The following is a 21,340-nucleotide window of genomic DNA, read 5'->3' as shown; positions in this document are numbered from 1 at the left end:
TTGTCTACCCCTACGGCGGGATGGTTTGTTTTGATTAATTTCTATTGAATTGATTAAAATAAATTCTTTTTAGGACGCTTGTAGAAGATATTTATAAATACTCATATTTTCCTTGCAATAAGCAAAATACATTGGCTAATATCACATAATAATATTATCTTTGTAGGTGCGAATTTAAAAAATTAAAACAAGTGTCAGGGAAATTATTCATGCGAAATAATTAAAATGAAATAATTGAAAAAACGGTAGAAACGATTTATTTACAAATATTTTGTAAAGTTGACTTTGTCATTGCCTACTTTTTCTCGGCATCGCAGCATTTGTAATTAGAAGTAAGAGTAACTAGTTCAATATTATTTGGTCTAATATAAAAACAAACGCTTAAAAGTACTTACCTATTTAAAATAAAAAAAATCTTCGTAAAGTAAACGCATCCAAAACAATAATGGTTACGTTGGGTTCGCATTTTGGTTCAATTTTCTACCACGCGAGCTATATAAAGTGTAACATTATCCACTTCCGCCCATTTCTCCTGACACGCGCTAGGTAGCGTACGTGCGTTGTGAAATTGATTATAAAGCGGTTGAATATTGTTTTTAAACTTTCTCTTGTCTTCATTCTTAACGCGATTAAACCGTTTTGTCCGTTACGATTATCGCCAAGTCCTAACATGTACGGAAATCGTGGAATGGGGATGGGAATGGGGCAGCCTCTGCCCCAACGCCAAGGTGGCGCCGGCGGGGCCAATAGACGGAATAACAGGAATTTCAACAACAGAAGTTCAAGATTTGATCAGCCCTATGGAGGTGGTTTCCAAAACAACCAACAAAACAGGTCGATGAACTTCAATAACCAGAGTCCAAAACCGCAAATTAAAGAGGTAAGAAAGACCAAAAATATATTTCAGCTCCAAAGGAGACTTACAAAATGGCGGTCAAGCGTCGTTTTATTTCTTGCGCGTCACGCGTCGAATCTTCATCGATAATAGCATTTTTGCAATCTACTTCGAAATTGCACGTGGTTTTATTAATATTTTTTACCCTTGTGACCACCCAAACGTGTTTTACAAACGCGTTTTATTTGTACCATGAGCAATCGTTTCGCCATTTTGTGTGAAATATTTAGATATTTTCAGGATCTTAAATTATTTAGGCCACGTGGCGTGGCACTTTATTTTCCCTTTTAAAGTTATTAATACGCTTCTACTACATTTTACATCGCATTTCATGTTAGCTTTTATGAAACAAATCTCTCAGGCCCCTAATTTACGCCACGCTTTGAATTCAATACTAGGAATTTCAAAGTGCCAATATGTGGGGTAGATCAAAAACCTGCATCGAAGGAATCTTATTTATACTGATTTAGTATTTGAGGTTTTAATAAAATGCAAGGAACAATGTTTAGTTAAAGAATGTTTTTTTATTTTTTAAAAACTTGAATGATTATACAGCATTCAGTGATCCGCCACCCTAAAAATCAGGCACGCGCCAATTAGTGAACACCGCGGATTATAGTAGGGTTCATACACACTATTTGGCAAAATTTACAACAGATGTTTCGTAAAAAATAATTATTGAGGAATCTGCGAGGATATTTGTCCACGGTCCCTGTGTATATATCGAACCCCCATTATGCTAGGTTTACAGTAGAGCTAAAACAAAGCTTGATGAGTTTTAAAGAAGCTATCTAAAGAAACTGTAGAATTGCCTTACATGTGTATTGATTATTTTATCTATAAATGTTGTATTACGTTAATAAATATAAATTACGCTTCTTGAAAATTTCTATAAGATACTGTAGAATTGCCTCACGTGTGTATTGATTATTTTTATCTTTAAATGTTGTATTACGTTAATAAATATAAATTATGCTTGAAAATTTATCAAGTCTGGTTTTTGCCCTCCTGGAAACCTTGCAAAATTCAGATTTCGATAGTAAACATAGGGACCATCGTCTATTGACAGTTATTTTTCACCATCTTCAGAACTCAAGTCTCTTAATATATTTATGAGCTCGTTTTCAGTTGCCCTTTGAATCAATTCTTCTAAATGTACCGAGTTGAGTCCTATAATCCTACTGAATTTGACATACAAATACCAGCAAATTATAGATCTTGGTTTTGTTGTGCTTTCAGCCACTAAAAATAATGATGGATTAAAGTAGTTGCCTGACAATCGCGGGGTGGGTTACCGAGTACCATATGATAAATAATTTATTTTTGACTATCATTCTCCTGAAATTCTTCATTAATAGCATCGGTATCATAATTCTGCTAATTTGGAAATAATTTTATGTTTTAGCCTGTGAAGCCCATTGTGCCTCAGCAGGTTCCCGCAAAACAAGAGCCAGTGAAGCAGGAGCCTTTGAAGCAAGAACCCGTAACGCCGGTCCAACAAGCTCCTAAGCCTGTTGTAGTACAGCAAGCGCCGAAGCCTCCTACTCCCAAACCATCAGTTCCTTCTTCTCCCGTCCAGAGCCGACCGGCCTCTGCTCAGAGCAATCCTCCAAATCAGAACCAGCAAAATCGCACTCCCCAGCAAAATATCCAGCAGAGTAACGTTCGCCCCGTTCAGAACGCTCCGCAGAATACCCCCCGTCCTGCTCAGAATAATCCGCCGCAGAACAACAATGCTCGCCCGGTCCAGCAAAATGTGGGGCAGCAGAACACACCTCGACCGGCACAGCAAAATGTTCACCAGCAAAACCAGCAACAGAATAACATGCGTCCTCCGGGTCAACAAAACCAACAGCAAAATGTAAGTACCGCAAAATGCAACTTGTATTCAATATCGTCTGCCTTACTTTTAAAACTTATAAATCCTAAACTTGCCCCTTTTCAGAGGAGAGATATGATTCTTACTTCAGTAGCGAATGGCAGTAAAGTTTTTTTTTCTTCAAAGTGTTTACGCCAATTTATTTTTATACGTCGTGTTATTATCATCCCCACAATTTCTAAGTTTAATTTTTAAATTACTCCGCGTGTAAAATCATTAGTTTTCTTAGGTAAATTCTGCTGAATTAGCTTGCCGTAAACCGGAAATCTATCACAACACTATCATTAGTTGATTTGAAAAAACTAGTGACGTAGTTCAAAGTAGTTTATTTTATTTATTTAAATAATAAATATTTTGCTTTGCGGATTTACAAGTTAGGGTGACGCTATTTGTTTGTTTGGTAACCAAAAATAATTACTATTAAAAATAATACTTATTGATCTAAAAATAAAGACTGATTAAAATTGTTTTAATATATATGTACAGATGATGTTTTTTGATGAAAGTAGTTTGAGTATTCACTGTGATGCCAACATATTGTTGCTGATAAAATATTTTAAGATATATAATACTAACAAATTGTTGTATATCTCTTTTAAAAACCTTATTATTTACAGGGACCACCCAAGAATCAACCCAACAAACCCATTAACGTCAATGCCAATCAACAGCAGCAACAACAGCAACCGCAACAAACACAACAGCAGCCACAGCATCAGCAGAACCAACAGAATCAGCAGAATCAGCAGCATCAGAATCAACAGCAGCAGAATACTAATGTCAATAAGCCGCAACAGCAAGGAAATAAGCCTCAACATGTGCAGCAGAACAAACCAGTTCAGAACCATCAGTTCAACCAGAACCAGAATCAAAATCAATTCCAGCATCCCAACAGCAACTACAGCAGCACTACAAGTCTGAACAAGGTTGGGCAGGATGGGCCGCAGAGGGGCGGCGGTGGTGGGGGACGAGGGGGTGGCCGCAGACAGATTCCCGGAGAAAAGGGAGCTCCAGGAAACAGAGAGGTAACTTCTTTTAAAAATTTTATCCTCGACATTTTATCAGATTCCAAAGTTTCAAATAAACTTAGAATTCCAATGTCGGGGACAGATTAATAACCCTTAGGAAGCATACTTGTGCTGTATGAGATATGTGTCGACAATTGGGTGGACAATATTATACTTCGTATAGTTGTGTAAATATATATTGATATTAATATCTCAACTTCATTGCAGGAACACTTCATGATGACTAAGTTGAATGAGTTATCCGGCTCCATGGTAGACCTACCACCTCTGGATCAAACTGAACAGAAATTTTCTGGCAGAAACCGCCTGTATATTGGAAACCTGACCAACGACGTCACCGATGACGAATTGCTGGAGATTTTCAGTGTATACGGGGAGACATCCGAGTTGTTCGTCAACAAAGAGAAGAACTTTGCATTCATCAGAATTGTAAGTGACCCTTCATTAAATAGTTTTAAACTCATTAAAGTATATTTAATAAAAAATAAATATTTGCCCCTATTTTACGCCACGCTTTGAACTCTAACATAGATTTGCGAAGTGCCAATATGTGGGGTAGATTAACTAAAGCCAGCTTTGAAGGAATCTTGCTTGTTTTATAAAACATTCGAGCTTTTATTAATAAAGTTAGGTACACTTTATATTTCTAAAACAAACATTATTTTTGTGGTAGAGAATACTGTCGCTTTTAGTAACTATAATTCCAATTTTAGGATTACAAAGCAAACGCTGAGAAGGCAAAGCGTGAAGTGGACGGTCGTATGAGACGAGGACGTCCCCTCCGTGTGAGGTTTGCTCCACATAATGCTGCTATCAAGGTCAAAAATCTAACTTCCTATGTGTCGAATGAGCTGCTCTATAAAGCTTTTGAAGTATTTGGCAAGGTAATTTACTATAATTTTTTTTATGAAGTATTATTCTATGATCTGAATCTATCTTATCTATTATTAGTAGTATATAAATCTATGATATCAATAAAACAATGGATGCAGCAACTCTTGGCGACAATTTCATATCCGATGACTATCAAGCTGTGGTTGTTAAGTTTACTTGGCTGCAAGTTTACTTGGTTGTTAAGTTTACTTGGCTGCACATCTTAACCACTTTTTAAAAACTTTATTCGGCATTTCGGTTTTTGAAGACTAAAATGTTAACGGAGGATGCACCAAACTCAGTATTGGCAAATCTTACACGTTTGTAGATGCCATATGGTCCCAATTAGATAGCAGACACGGAATGCTGATACCTGACCTTGCTTTAATACGCGCTTAGTTTAGTTGAATTGCTTAATTGTGTGCCCATACAGTAACACTCCCGTTCAATCTCTTTCAGGTGGAACGTGCTGTTGTAAAGGTTGATGAGAGGGGAAAGTCACTCGGTGAAGGGATTGTAGAGTTCTTCCGGAAAGCAGCTGCTTTGGCTGCAATACGTCATTGTAACGAACGTTGCTTCTTCTTGACTGCGTGAGTTATATACCGAAAGTTAATTTTTTTTTTTTTTTACTCATTTCCTCCCTATTGTCAATATTTGTCTGATGCTTTTATCTAGTATTGGAATTGGTAACTGGGTATATTAAAAAAAAACTTGGTTCAAAGTCACAACTAAATTTATTTTGGCTGTGAAACTAGAAAGTAAACACATTTTTTTAATGCAGTGTACACAACTAAATTAAAATATATTGTAAAATTAGTATTGTGATTTGGTTCAAGGAATGGTGTTGCAAAAGTGAGGTCACCATTTATCCTGTGAAGATAGATTCGTTCAATTATTATTACTAATAAGTTAAACTAACAATGGTGCTTTCTGTTTCAATAAAAACAAATTTCCAATCTTTTGAAAATATAATACAGCACCTAAATTCCTCAGTGTTTTGCAATTTATATATATTTTATACCCGAAAACAGCATATGTGAGCACTTTTCTGTGTTGGTAACCCTTGTTACGGCCCCTGTGGCTTAGTGGTTAGGATTGCAACTTGTATGCAGGTTTTCGATTACTGAGAGATAACAAAAATTTAATAAGCGTAGGTGCTCTGTACGGTCTTTACTGTACTTGGGAATCCCTAGCCTGTTGCGCAAAACCAAATGATTATTTCCTCTTTTGCAGCTCGTTGCGTCCTGTTGTGTTGGAGATATCTGAAGAAGTGGATGAAATAGATGGATACACAGAAAAAGCTATTCCTCGTAGGGGGGCACCCGAGTTTATCCGTGCCAGGGAGGTAAGTCTCGATATTATGTTGGTAGTCAGGTGGCGGAGGGACCATCTGTAATTTTTACGTTTTTTTAGTTTAAATAAATATTTCAGTATGTACACTGAAAAAAGAAGGAAAAAACAACACCAATATTAAAAAAGTTGTTAATTATTGAAAACTGTACAAAACATTAAAATGTTTTAGTTCTCAGATTGAATCAGCAACAACTCTCCTCAACATTTTGAAAAAAAGTGGGAATTTTTATTAATACCCTGTTTAATTTATCTTAACAGGCTTGGCGAATAAAATCAATCAGCACTGATAGCAAACTAAACATGTTTGTTTTTGCCTTTAGGTTGGGCCGCGTTTTGCAGAACCTGGGAGCTTTGAGCACGAATATGGTACCAGGTGGAAGCAACTCTATGAGTTATACAAACAGAAGGAAGATGCCGTAAAGAGGGAACTCATTTTGGAAGAAGAGAAGCTCGAGGCTCAGATGGAGTTCGCCAAATACGAGCATGAGACTGAAGTTTTGAGGGAACGTAAGTACTGTTTATTTTGCACTATTTTGTAATAGTCCCCCAAAAAATTGCGGAATTTTACGCCTTTATTTTTGAGACAGTGAAATTGGAATTTGGGGAAAATTAATTTACCTACAGGAAGCGTTATCGTTCTATGCGATTTTCGTGTCGACGTTAGGTGTACAAAATGTCATATATTAAATTTTATTTTATGTGTCTGAATAAATTGATGACAAGTTTGTTTTTTCCAATGTAGAACTCCGGCTTCGTGAACTGGACCGCGAGCGGCAGAAGCGCTCGTGGGAGATGGCTGAGAGGCAAGCTGACGAGCTGCGCGAGAAGGAACGAGAGTCCATCCTGCGCCAACAGGAGGACATGGCCTCGCGCATGCGCCTGCAAGAAGACGAGCTCATGCGGCGCCAGCAAGAGAACACGCTCTTCATGAAGGTAGACACTCTTTCCTACTACACTACCCACAACCCCAAACAGTTTCATTCTAGAGAGGCCATTCTGCCATCGTAGAATTGCATACCGGGGTTAGATTGAAGTTTCCTAAGGAAGCGTAATTTTAAAAATAAAGTTGGCGTGTCGACATTGGAAAAACAATTGCCTTTTCTCTGACTTGCAGATATAATGTGATAGCGAAAGGTGACTTATATTATTGTCGGTGTTTCAGGCCCAACAACTAAACAGAATCTTGGACCAGCAGGAACAGGGCCTCGGAGGAGGAAGAGGAGGATATGACAACTCTATGGACAACAAGAGGGGGGGATATGACAACATTGGGGGCATGCAGATGGTGCGTAACTTCTATTAATTCATATTCACTTATTTCGAGTATAAATGGACTACAATTTATCCACTTAATATGAGTTTGGAATCCTTAGACTGAATTTCAAAGACTAGTTAAATTTATTTATGTGTTACGGAATTGTATACTATTTATTAAAAATAGTATCTAATTGGATGTAGAAGCTTAATATAAGAAAAAATGCAGTAGACTCTTGTTTTATTGAGAATTGTGATATTTAAATTTAAAAAAATTAAGTAAGTTATAGGTATCTATTGCATGTTCAGGCGACCATAATTTATGTGCACACAAAGTAGGGAACGCATAAAAACATATTGTGCATTTTATTGGTTTAAAAAAATATTCTCGTTCTAAAGATTTACCCAAAAATTGGAGCCATTTTTATCTAGTCATAAGTAAATACTACAAAATGGAATTCATGTTTTAATAGGACAGAGTTCGTACATCAGATCTCTGATTTAAGTCCACAATACTGCAATGGGACCATACTTCATCTCTGGCTCCGATTATGTTTTTATAAATGAGCATATTACAATAAAGTTAAAAAGTTCAGTATTTAGAAATGCTGCATTGACAAAAATGCAGAAAATAGAATTGCGAACAAACTCGGGGGCCACCTGTAATGAACAAATTAAGACACCGTGCAACAAAGTTGGTAGAGACGTGCTGATGTTTTTTAATTTACAGTGGCTTGATCTTGTCGATCAGCTATTATTTTGCTGGAATTTCATATATTCTGCTTTTCATTTTGACAATGAATTTAACTCGCTCGTGAATTGAGTCTACTGCCATGTTTTAAAAACATTACATACTTGACTAATATATTATGTCGAGTTACTTAGTTGAATTTTATATATTTACTGCCTTAAGAGCTTAATATATTTTTTTATTGTTTCACACTAAAATGAATAAAAATCGACTGCTTAGGTTCCTTTATAATAATTTGAATGACGTGTCGACTTGTGCTCTTTTAAACAAAAACTGTATTAATATGAACTATATATCTCGTCTACAATAATAATTAACTACTTCCTTGAAACCATTTTTTGTCATGTTCCGTAGAACTTAGGGGGATTAGAATGTTTTGACAATGTTATTTTTACCCACTAAGATATCTATGTCAATCCTTTGAATGCGGGAACTCCCAAGACTTAAAGGGGTGTAATGCCCCTTCTTTAATTCTAAAATCATTTAGTTTGTTTTTCACCATAAAGTTAACGAAGGATGAGGTACGTAATGCCCCCTTTGCAGCAAATTTACATTTCACATTCTAAAAAGATAATGATCTTACTCCCTGTTTCGAGTGCAAACATTTCAATTTTAATTGCATACCTAGTATTTTTAACAATATTAGTTTTGTAAGTACCAACCTCACTCGGTCTGTATGGAGGTAGGGATTTTATTTAACTTCATTCTTTCGAAAAGTTCTTCATCTTACCAATTATTTTGTTTGATTTCTTACACTCAACTTGTCAGCCATTGAGTGTAGATACTCCCATTAAAAAATGGTTTCCACCTACATCTTGGTTATCTACTTAGTTGATGGTTTACCCGCACTCAAGGGAGTCATTCTATAATGTTATTGAATTTTGGTAACCATCCTTTGTTAAATTGTAATGTAGTATTCATATTTCGTTTTTTTTTATTCTGAATGTAATCTTAAAAGGTCAATAAATGTATTATATTTCTAACATTGTCTTTTCCTTCACACAGTAGAGCCATTTTCAATCTTAATTCAATTTTCTTTCTATCTTCGAACAGCAAAGCGTGTCTCCAATGCTATTGAGCTGTTATATCAGGGTTTATGGGGGGGGTAACTTAATGAAAGGGGTGATAATTATCTTTGCATTGCCAAACTGAAAGTCATTGGACTGAAATATAAGTGACCTCTCCACAGGTGTAGATATTTATAAGTTTAATATAATTTAAATCTCGGCTTGCCAAAAAATGGTTTCCAGGTTACAATACATATAAGTTATGCACCCATTTAATTTTATTGAACACTTTTACCCATGCTGCGACTCATCATGATTGTATTGCAAAATGACTGTCTCATTCCGACTGGGATGAAATCATAGATATTTTAACTGCTTATTTTATATCATGTTTGCCATTTTCTAATGTGGCCGGATATGGACGTCAATTTTATATTATCTGAATCAAAGTTAAATCGTTACTACTTTTAAATATATTTTATCGACTACTAAGCGGTTCTATTTTTTTGCTCACAATAAAATTAATTCAATAATTTGTGTCGATGTTTTCACATTCATTCCTATATACTAAAATATTTTTAAGTATTTACTTTTATTTTTACAATTCAATGTGGTTTTTTATGCTCTGAAAACTATTAATATATCTTATTAAACATCTTGTTAAATTTATATCTTATCTATACATACTGGTTTCAACCTATTATTCACAAAAATTATTAAGATGTTTCATGAAAAATATTGAATGCATTCGTCAAATTTAGTTGCGTGTCAAGGAAGAACATACCTAAATGTCTTAAATCCTTGAATGCCGCATTAAAATGATACGATTTACACCATTTTGTCTTTCAATAATGAATGGATATTAATATAAAAATCCGAATTCTATACATTTGAAGGAAATTATTGGCACTGCCTATTTTGTATTAGAATAGTAAAATATGTTCTTTACCCCCCCGAGGTAGGATGAATTTATAAAATTAAAATATAAATTTCTCCTATCTTGAGATTTAAAAAATATTTTTATCATGAGAAGGGAGTTGTGTACTGCAAGTGATAAGTATCCAGGAACTTGATGTAGTATGATTTTGTTATTAACTATTTATGTGGAATATATGGGCCGCAGTTTGGTTGGCCAACATAACTGATGCATCATATTATTCATCATAACTATGTTGATGACAATATTGTTTTATCATTTTTGTTCTCTGTTTACTCGCCTCGCGCTTATGACAGCCGGAGTTTATCCATGCGTATCTATAAATAATATAAATTGAGCGTTAAAACTAAACATTTCTAGGTGAAATTTGGGGTACAAAACACGACACTTCGTATCTCTCCCGGGGATAGTATAATAGTATTGGGTATCGGAAGTGTGGTGGGGTGTGTAAATAATTTAGGTCATATTGCAATACCAATCTAGGTTAGCAGTCGTGCGTAACTGTGCATGTATAGTGCTGTGCGGGAATGTAAAGCATTGTCTGTAAACCCACAACATATAGGACTCGGCGTATGACTACGACTCAATGGGCGGCGGTGGCCACATGGGATACGAGGAGGGACACCGCTGGGACTCGCGCCAGGAAGACTTCCCCAACAAGAGGCGGCGTTACTAAGGCATTACTCGCTAGCGACACTTCACATTCATTATATATTCTATTCTTTAAATTACCTTTTTATTATGGAGAACGTAATTTATTATTCTAAGTTATTTAATACAAGTGATTATATCGATAGCTGTAGTTATTAATAAGCCGTATTCCTGGCTATTTTCTGGATGTGCAATCTCCGAGTGACAGAAGTTTAGTGCTAGTAAAGTGCGTGTCCGGGGAATTTTGAATGTGCGTTAACCTCATTCTGATTGCGTATTTGTGTAGAGCAAAGTAACAAATTTTTTTAATGAGACATTGTTTGATGTGAGAGGTGAACGTACATATTTGTATCTTTTGGTGATATTCAAATCGCCCCAATTTAAGTATTTGTGGTTTTATGTTAATCCACCTTTTATATTAAGATATTATAAATGTATGTTTTAAAACATAATAAACTTATAAATTAAATGTATTAAAATTACTCTACTCTTCTGAATTTTTATTCTGAAATACAGAAAATACATCTATTTAATATAATGCAGATCATTCCTCTGTTTACTATATGTCTATGCCTTAAAAATACCAATGTTACGTAATTAAATATACTATTAATAGCGAGATTACTGCACAATACACAAGGAAATTAAGTATTCTTTTAATAATCTGTATCTAATACTTGTTTAAAATGTCATTCAATCAATTATTACATGATTAATCTGATAACTAATATTCTGCTTTTTCATGCATTCAAAAGAAAATAATTTTTAATAAAAAAATTTGAGAAAATGAAGTAATATTCATCTAGAAAAGCTCACTGGAAGCTAATTAATTTATAAAGAAAAAAAATTGTTTAGTTGCCGGTCAATTTAGTCAAGAATTTTGGTTACCTGTTTCACCTTTCTGTCAGCTTTAGTTCGTCATGCGTACATAAAATTCACATTAACAAGCCATGGTGGATTTTAAATATTATTTTGGCTATTTCAGAGAACATTTATCGATAAATATATTTTTTATATGCGGATTTTGCTTGGAAGCTCAGTTTATCATATTTAAAAAAAATCGCTCGCAAAAATTTAAATATCAAAATGATGGAGCTCCGCAAATGACTTGACAAGTAAGGAAGCTATTCTAGAATTTTTTTGTCTTTTTAAAGATTTATTTTCAGCCAGCGGCTAATGGTTAATAATTTTTCCAAGGATTTCTTAACCAATCTAAATACGAAACCATTAAGCATACAATCAGTTGATATTGCATGATATCCATTTTAATTTATTAATAAGTTTTTCTTTAAAAAAATATTTCTGATAAATATGTTTTTTTCTATTTTGAGGAAGTGTGTTGTCAGAATAATTAACAGCGGATTATAATCCTATTTGTGTTTTATAAACATACTTTTATTATTTCAAACAAAGTTGTTGGATTCATATGCTGGAAAGTACTTTACGTTTGAAATTTACTTTTTTTAAGTACATATACTATCAGTAAAGAAATTTCTAACATTTACTGGGATAGATTGAAGCGAGTCTTCATAATTTTAACCCTATTACAACATATTATTTTCAGTTTATTTTTTTATTGCGTATTAAATACCATGAATTATGTTGTGCATTTAAATGTTTATATTTACCCTGTGTATTATTTTGTTTTTATATTCCAGGTCGGTGATTGAAGGTCCAGATTACCTTTGCTATATATATATCTCTTAATATTACTTTTTCTTAAAAGTGGTATATTTTTGAGTACCCATTTTGAGTTTAGATATTATGACAAAAAGATCTAAGTAAATGAAGAAAGTACAATGTACGATCTTTTCGGGCGAAAACAAGAATGTCGGAATTATTTCATATGAAATGTACTCGGTGCGCAGGGGATAAATTTTGTGGGAAATGGTCGAGGTCATCTGTCATTAGACAAGATTATCGTTTACAAATATTTTTATTGACGTTTCGGGAATTTAAAAAAAAGTTATATATAATGATACAGATAATGTAGAGCATTTATTTATGAAGTCTTGCATTTGATAAATTTAGGTCATGGTCTACGTTTTTTTTATTATTTTTTTTTTTTTACATGGAAATGGCATATATTACAGTTCTCACTAATTTCTTCTTACCACTACTAATGGTGTTTCACGATACATATAACTAGTAATTCGCCAGTTTTGGCACTGCGAATTAATGTTTTAACCTCAATATTATTTTCGTTGCACAGATGGTATTTCGTTAATGGTGGGATTTTTCTCACTAAAAATTTCTCCTTTGCTAATTCATTATTATATCCCTATCAAAATACTTTCGGCAATATTTATTTTACATAAACTTTGGGATTAATTTTCCCCACCACTTTTTCGTACACCTGACCCTTTGCAGATGAGTCTTATTTCTTAAAAATCAATAATAATTTTATTTTCATATGCCCTTGTAATCCCAGTGTTCAAGAAACCTTCGGAGTCTTCACTATCTCATGCTCTCACAATTACACATGGTCGCATAAACATACATACACGCATCACACAGAAGTATAACGCACACAAGTATATGTATGCGCTTTCATACACAGATGGATTTTTGTGTGAATGGGCACCACATGCATTACATCTTTACACTTTTTCTTTCAGAATTTCTTTCAGAGATGTCAATTTTGAGAAATTTGAATCTGGTCCCCTAAATATTTTTTTTTAATGAGAGATAATATTATACAAATCATTATACTGAAATTAAATATATTAAAAAAAAAAAACAGTACACTTGACTGATATCTTCTTTCAAAGAAAAATAAAAACAGTTTTTGATTTTGTGGTTTTAAAAAAAAATATTTAAAAAAAAATCATTTGAAAAAAATGCTTACAATCATTTTCATAAAACTTAATAGTTCTTAACTTTGAAACTTATTGATTAAAACTAATTCATTGAACCATGAGCAGTAAAAGGTAACAAATAATATTCTCCGAACAGTAAATGGAACAGTCTCTATTGATCATCCCACAAAACTCCTCATCACATTTTTGCTCGTTCTCCTCCTTAGCAGAATGGAAGGATTATCTTTATTGATTGGCGTCAATATGATTTAAGTGCTATTCAAAAGTATAAGTCCGAAGGTGTTGCTCGTAATGCATCTGCCACCGTGAAGATGTTCAGGTGTCTCCGTATATTTAGCATCTGCCCTGTGAATAAGTAGGTGAGTGAATATCATTTGTTTCAACGTAAGCATATTATAATGTAGTAGAATTATGTGTTATGGATTTTGTTGATTTTATAATAGATACTTGGATATCACGGTGTTATATAAGTACGTATTTAAAATTCTGACGGTTTTCTTATTTACTTAAAAAATGTCTTGCGTTTTTATTGTTTTACACGGATCCATAATCTGGAACTCTACGGTTATAAGTATTTTAAGTATATTGAAAGATTCGTTTTCTGTTTGTCTCAAATGCCAAATTATGTGTCTCACAGAGGCTTTTTGCCACCTTTCATTGTAAACCCTAAAATTTTACTGGATGGAAAATAATTAAATGATTTGAGGGTCAATTATTTCATCAGTGGTTTTATGTATTTTTGGAGGTTGTTAAGGTTTTTTTTAAAGGGTTCACCACTATTCATTTTGTATCTTCCGTACCGTTATCTCCGATACTTATGATATACAGTAAAACCTCCCTCATTCCTCGTATAATTGTTTTGCGGGATGTGTTGTTTATTTCTTCCAAAACAAAAATATATCACATTAATTGTTTATCTACCCCCACCATTTTACCGCATCAATCGATTTAATTACGCTGCGTAATCTACATTTTTCAAATATTTTGTCAATATGTTTGACAACACTACGTGTGTAACATTCGAGAGAGAGAGAATAACGGTATGCCGCTGGTGTTCACACCAGTACAGCGGATTCGCGGATTTCATTTTCGAAAGTGAAATTAAAAACTTTCTACTATGCACATTCAAATAACTAATGCTGAAAAAAAATATTTACAATAAAACTGCCAAAAAGACTAATGTACGTTTTTGATGATATAAATTTATTTTTTATTCCTCTTTTGCTTTCTAATTTATTTGTTTTCTTAACCAAATTTATTTGTTCACATCGAAACACATTTCTCGGGATTGTAAAACAACACATGTGATTTTCTTCAACTTAACGTGAGAGTGGTTTAAATTTTCTTTTGAAATTTTGTCGCAATTTGATAAGTACAGAAAATAACCCAAGTGTCAAATGGTATGTGTATTAAAAAAGTTATATAGAGCCTTAATATAACTTTCAATGTAAAAGAAAGTCAATGTCTCATTTTTTGCACATCCGTCGTTGTTCTACGATCCCGATGATTTGTTTACATTTGAAGCTTACATCCTTTTAGAAATTTTAACTTAGCAATAATAATGCTGATTGGGAGGGCGGTGTCCAATCGTACCCCCTTGTGTATTGACCTAAAATTTCCGCAATTATTGTTTTCCTGCATATTTCAAAAATATGCACATGATATAGTTGTACTCCCAGTTAGCAAACTCATTCTGGCACAGCTACAATTAATTAGATTAAGGCTTGATCAGATATTTTATAGAGTTATACAATTCAATATAAATAAAACGTATAGTCGACAACTGAGACCTTGGAACCTTTATTACAGTATGTCCCTTTAAAAACGATGTAAAGAGGTTTCACTGTATATTTATTTGAAAAAACAACAGATTTTCATGTTTTAATGGCATTTTGGTCAATGTGGGGTGCTAATTTTATTCAAACATGAAAACGATCTTACTATGAAAAATACCTACCATAATGCGGCAGATTTTTTTGTTTATTATCTTTATTTATCTAAATCTTATCTGCGAAACCGTATTACTTGAATTAGTGGTAAAAGCATTATCTTATTGTGACTAAAGAATACACCCCAATGTTTGGAAAATACATAGAACATTTTCTTGTATTTATTTTCAAACGTGGGGGTGTATTAATAAATGGGTGTTTTAACAATGAAATTCATTGCTATTTTTAATGTGGCAGATTTATAAAATTAAACATTGCAGGATAAATAGTTGATGTTTATTTTAAGGTTTTTATAGAACTTTTGGTTTTTTGCGTACGCATATTGTGCACGCACACTTAGTCAACTTTTGAATATTTATCGCTGAAATGAAGAAAAATATAACAAAATACATGCTTAAAAAATACTTTAAGGTTGGTGAGTCAGCTGTTTTTCTTACCAAGCTAAGCAGTAATTACTTTTATCTTGTAACAATTCACTAGATAAGCTCCTTTTGTATAGAACGAAAGTGCTCCAAATGTTTGGTTTTTAGTTTAACAACAAACGTGTAACGAACGGTTTCGGTTTGCGCTTGCAGTTCTCGACCCGAGTACCCATGCCACGTTGTATTGCTGTAAAATTTAGATGGTTTTTGCCCGTATGGGTGACGATTAGCCAGTGGCACATTATTACTCTTAAGCTTTTATCTAATTAATTCATGAGTATTTATCCTGAAAGGACCAACTCTATATAAATCTTTTCTACCCATTATTGTTGGGTATGACACAGTCTAGTACAATGTTATGTAATTACAATTAAACTTGGTTATTACGAGGAAGATGGGACTGACCCAATCTACTAGTTTATAAAAGCATTGATCGCTGTATAAGAGATAAAAATATATATATATTTGCCACCAAGTAAAAAATATGTGTAATTCTTACAGATTATTAATTTAATAGTAAAACTGTTGAGGGAAATTATAATAAGTGCTTAGAAACATACCACTGTCTACATTAAAAAATTAAGATTCATAAATTTTTTATTTTTCGACAATGTTGACTTTGTAGATAAGGGCAGAGAAAACATTTTACAAACAGCATTATTCCCGCCATGTTCTATTTCACAAAAAATACTACTTATCTACAAATTCAGACATTTCCCTCTTCTTAGTTAGACATGTTTAAAATTCAAGGGTTAGTTTTTAACTGATCTGACATCACCCACTCCTAATGTTTATTATTATTATGTTTTACCATAGAGCATCGAAAAAACTGAAAAACATTGTAAAAATCCCCGAAACAAGGGTGTCACTCATAAACTACAAAAGAAGTTGTAAATTGTAACATGGTGTTAAGCCGGTTCTTACTTAGTTTAACAAAGTTCGGAATTCATGCAAGCAATTTCGACCATATTTTTAAAATTAATCTATTCAAAGTGAAAAAACCAATCGGGTACTTGGACACTTACCATCCGACCCCGATGTCCAGCGGCATCTGTCTTTAAGTTTTCGTAAACCACATTTTTAAATTATGTGAGGTTTTTGCTCGGTTGTCAACAATATTTTTGTGTATCCGAAACGTTGTCAGTTAAAAGTAAATAAATGGATGAAGAGAACCACCAACTAAACTGTCAACTAATTTTTTCTCTTAACATCTGAAATCTTGCTATTTCCGTGACCGTTGTAACCAAGTTCGACTGTATTATCCTTTACATTGCTTGGGCATGAAGAACTTTTTGTTTTTACATATTCATACAACATGACACACCTCGTATTTAAAAAAAAAAAGTGCATTGTCTCTATTGCTATCTATTAATTCTCATTTTTCTGCAATAACCCAATAAGTCACATTATTATAATGCATCATTTACCTCAACTAAACTTATTTTTACGGAATAGAATGAAGGTAAACGATACGTCAATAATTGTATACTTATACTGAAATCATATCTTATGATTTTAATTTTACTACCTTTGTTTGACAAATAAAGGCACGGCCGTATGACAATCTTTTTCATTCCACGGATATTGAATTCTAGAATGTATTTTTTTAATGTTTATTTTTATCTATCTTTTAAATAAAAATATATCTCTCCACTTTGATATATGAAGCCTATTTTTAATCTTGAGGATTTTTGTTTCATAATTAGAAACACGACTTAGTTTGACAATGTTTTGGCAAATAAAGAATGTAAATGGGAAATTTTTAAAAACAAATAGAATTTCCATCTTCCTCACTCAATCGTCCACGACTTTTTATTTGTGTGTAATATGTAATTTAATTTTTCCGCATAATGAAATTATTATTGTGGATATATTTTATGTGTTGTGTATCCAAAATTTTGACAAAACTTTTGTTTTACAGATTGCAACTTTTTGAACATGGGTATAGAAGAAACCTGTACTTCAAATTTCTGGTGAGTACAAATTATATTACTATCTTAAATCGTGAGCATACAAGGAAAACTGACCTTGTAATTTTTCACAAAGTTTTAGAGCTTGCTGAAAAATTAACCATGTTGACTTGTACCTCAAAAGTTTTTAATGTTTTATTTTATACATAATTGGTAATTATATTAATCAAGTTAGTCTATGAACATCTGCTACAGAAAATATCGATAAAACCGAATGTATATTTAAAGCAAAAGAAACTTAAAATCAAAAGTGAACTTAAACCTGTTAGTTTGTGACTTTGCCAGTTTTCCTTGTATGCTCACAAAATGTGTCGGAAAGGAGATAATCTAATATGTGTAATGCTCGGTACACTGCTGCATATATATATATATATACTTAGATGGGGGCATAGATATACTTAATTATTAAGTATACAATACCACTTTGACTTTATAATCAGATAATATTTTTCTACTTATTCCATTCCCCTTATGTCAGTTTGTGTTACTCGAGGAAACATGAAATTTCGAATGTGGTGGTCATTTTAAGTTGATGTTAAATCTTTTCATTGTAAACGTTAAAAACAGATAATTTTGTGTCCTTAATTTCAATGATGCTGACTGCTCCATTGTTTGTAATAATTCTATTTTTATTTCAGATGTAGGCCAACCCCAAAGTATGGCACATCATCTCCTGTTCTGCCTTGTAAGTAACATCTTCTGACATTTTTCTTTTCCGATTTATGCTTTTGTTTCTCCATTTATATAGTAAACTGTAAATGATGATATTTTATATTTTTAAGTCTTCTTTTCCCGTCATATTAATGATGCTGAGAAAAACATAAATCTGAGTTTTCTTCCAAGTTTATAAGTATTAAAAAAAAAACTTTGAAGTATCTCATTGGTCATTATCATTTATTTCACAGGTAGGCTGGTTACAGAATGGTGTCAATCCCAAGAGGGCGTGCTCCCTGCAAAGAAAGTTTTCTGGTAAAATATTATTTTAATGTTATGAAATAATTTATGCCAAACATTTTTTAAATATAGCAGTTAATATTATAATTATGCCAATACGATAAAGTTTTTATATGATGATAAAATGAAAATATTTAGCCGACTATTGTGCTGACGACAATACTTTCATACCCACAGCGCTCTGATGTTACCTTATCCTTCTTTTATCTTTTATGTATTGCAGTGTAATGAACTCCTTTAATGTATACTTTTACTATTTTACAGATGATAAATGGCGTAGCAAGAAATTTACTCATCCTGATGTACACGGCGGCATATGGTTGATGTTTGCATAGACGTGTAAGTATGATAGAAGAAATATATTTTCACCTCTTTGAAGTTTTTTATCTTTTAGTGTTAGCAGCTTCCTATTTATTTTTAATAAAAGCCTAATAATACATTGCCTTTTGAGGCATTGTTAGGTGCCTTATAAGTTGTATGTAATATAATATGATGACAAAAATTACCGTTTGACAATAATGATACTAATCATGGCTGCTTTTTTAATCTGATTAATTATTGGAAATATTTATTCTAATAAAATGCCAATATTCTGTTCTAATTGCTTTTCTTTTTTTACAGTCCTTAATTGCCCCGAGTCCACTGACTTCCCATGAAGGATGGTTGAGCTTGACATTTCGGAGCTTGACATTTCGGAGCTTGACATTTCGGAGCTGAGGTAATGGGATTCATTCTAGACAAATAAAATAGATTGAAATAAAAGGGGTTCTCTTTCATTTGCTGGTATGATTGATCATTAATGCAACATTCATATTTCTTCAAAAATCATGTCGGTCTTTCATCTTAATGGGTAATTCCAGTACTTTTTTTTTTAGAATAATTTTGACATACTCAAAATATTGCTGATAAATTAGATTTTAAAATGATGATAATAATTACCGTTTGATATAAATGATACAATAGCATGGCTGCTTTATATTCTGATTCAACACTTATCACATAAATTTGATACCCTGTATTATTAATATTTCTAATTGTTATTTTTTTCCACAGGTTCAATCTGGATGGTGTTTCAATGATATGTTATGAAAATTATATTAAATTACTGCAAATAAATTCTCCATGAAAATTACTTTTATTTTATATTTCTGGTTTATTACCTTCAACCCATTTATTTCCCTGTTTAAACAAATATTTTCTCTTAATAAAGTAAACATAATGTTTTTCAAACTGAAACTATTAGCAAGATAATATGAATGTCAGAAGTTTGGGGATGAAATTATTGTCTGGAAAACAGGAAGAATAAAAAAATAAAACTTACAATTAACTCTTACAGATAAAACATGGAAGTCCATTTTTTGCTGTTTTGAAATTAAAAATGCATAAGTTATCGCAATAGGCTATTTTATGTGCAAATATAACACCGAAGTCCACTTTGGCATGAAATGCTTTTTTAAGTTTGAATTAAAATCTTAAGTCCACTTTGTTTTAATGCAAAAAACATCCATAGTCCCAGATGTGCTATTTTGATATCGGCACTGGAAAAGAAAAAGTTACCGAGTGACATGTGTCATTTTACAGAAGAGCTAATTAAAGGTTTTATTTTCATTTAAATTGTGTAGTAAAAATAATATGCATGCATGATATTTTTTTATTAATTAAATAAGAACAAAACTTTAATCGGCTTTTCTGTAAAGTTCCTACATGCCACTTTGTAACTATATCCTTTCCAGCGTTAATCCGTACTTTTATAATCCAAATAATATTTCCTTACAATGTCAGATTTTTATCTGCGGCTCAAGAGCTGTCGTGTTTTGGAAATAACTTATTGTAATATTTTGCTCAATGTGACTTTCTTGGTTTATCCTTTAAGGTACAGATATAATCTATCAGTCATCCAAAAGCGACCAGTTACCTTTAGCTACTGTCGTCGCAGACTCATGGATCAAAGTCTGATGTTCGAAACCGCTCTACCCAGCTTATTGAAAATGGCCACAAAATTCAAATCGATGATCTCCACATGTACTGCCGAAACTGTATTTTGAGAGGTTTACAGGAGAACAAAAAGCTTAATAATTTTTAAAGAAGCTGTCAGATACTGTATAATTGCTACTGTATCCGATAGCTTCTTTAAAGAATAAAGCCTTGTTTTTGCTCCCTAAACCCCATAAAATGCAGTTACGATAATTTATATTATGTAGGGACTCAAAATGTTTGGCCTTTTCATAAGAAAGTAAATATTTTTTTTCATTTTTAGGCTAAATGATAAATCAGCCATTCACATTATAAATGTATATCTGTATTATTAAGTGGACCTAAATGTATTTAATATACTAGGTTTCATTTCAATATTTTTATTTAAACGACTAGAGAGACTTAAGGCTATAATGTTATGAGGTCGTCAGTTTTATTTCGGACCAGGTCTTTCCCAGTGAGGAATGCTCTACATGATATTTATTTTTGTATTTGTTGCTAAGATTTGATTTCGAATTACGCCACTTGACTCGAATAAAAAACAACAAAATGTCTCTATAGGTGTTTCTTATGATGGTATATGTCTGATATTGAGTCCTCTATTTCAGAATTTAATAATTTCAT

The 21,340-nt window shown here is 32.8% G+C and overlaps 1 protein-coding gene across 3 annotated transcripts; it reads left to right on the top strand.

Moving 5' to 3' along the window:
- The first annotated feature begins 523 nt into the window (after positions 1–523).
- LOC148273186 (uncharacterized) lies at positions 524–19,871 on the top strand. 3 transcript variants are annotated; one of them, XR_015824645.1, is made up of 16 exons: positions 524–880; positions 2,301–2,756; positions 3,392–3,799; positions 4,010–4,231; positions 4,516–4,686; positions 5,135–5,265; positions 5,909–6,020; positions 6,349–6,535; positions 6,771–6,961; positions 7,191–7,313; positions 17,740–17,791; positions 18,427–18,473; positions 18,694–18,757; positions 19,007–19,081; positions 19,364–19,460; positions 19,796–19,871. XR_015824645.1 is itself a non-coding variant. In XM_088239052.1 (11 exons), exons 1-11 carry the CDS (start codon positions 671–673, stop codon positions 10,651–10,653), a joined length of 2,325 nt encoding a protein of 774 aa, XP_088095178.1. In that variant the 5' UTR covers positions 524–670; the 3' UTR covers positions 10,654–11,387. The 3 variants fall into 3 exon arrangements, 1 of the variants encoding a protein (XP_088095178.1); XR_015824646.1 differs by lacking the exon at positions 19,796–19,871 and having other exon boundaries at positions 19,364–19,567; XM_088239052.1 differs by lacking the exons at positions 17,740–17,791; positions 18,427–18,473; positions 18,694–18,757; ... (1 more) ...; positions 19,364–19,460; positions 19,796–19,871 and adding an exon at positions 10,540–11,387.
- Positions 19,872–21,340: the final 1,469 nt, after the last annotated feature.

Source organism: Micrasema longulum, unplaced genomic scaffold (assembly GCF_059751315.1).
Source record: "Micrasema longulum isolate JH-2025_06_02 unplaced genomic scaffold, ASM5975131v1 h1tg002046l, whole genome shotgun sequence".
NCBI lineage: Eukaryota > Metazoa > Arthropoda > Insecta > Trichoptera > Brachycentridae > Micrasema > Micrasema longulum.
Note: the sequence above shows the minus strand (reverse complement) of the source record. Positions and strands in the feature narration are given on the sequence as shown.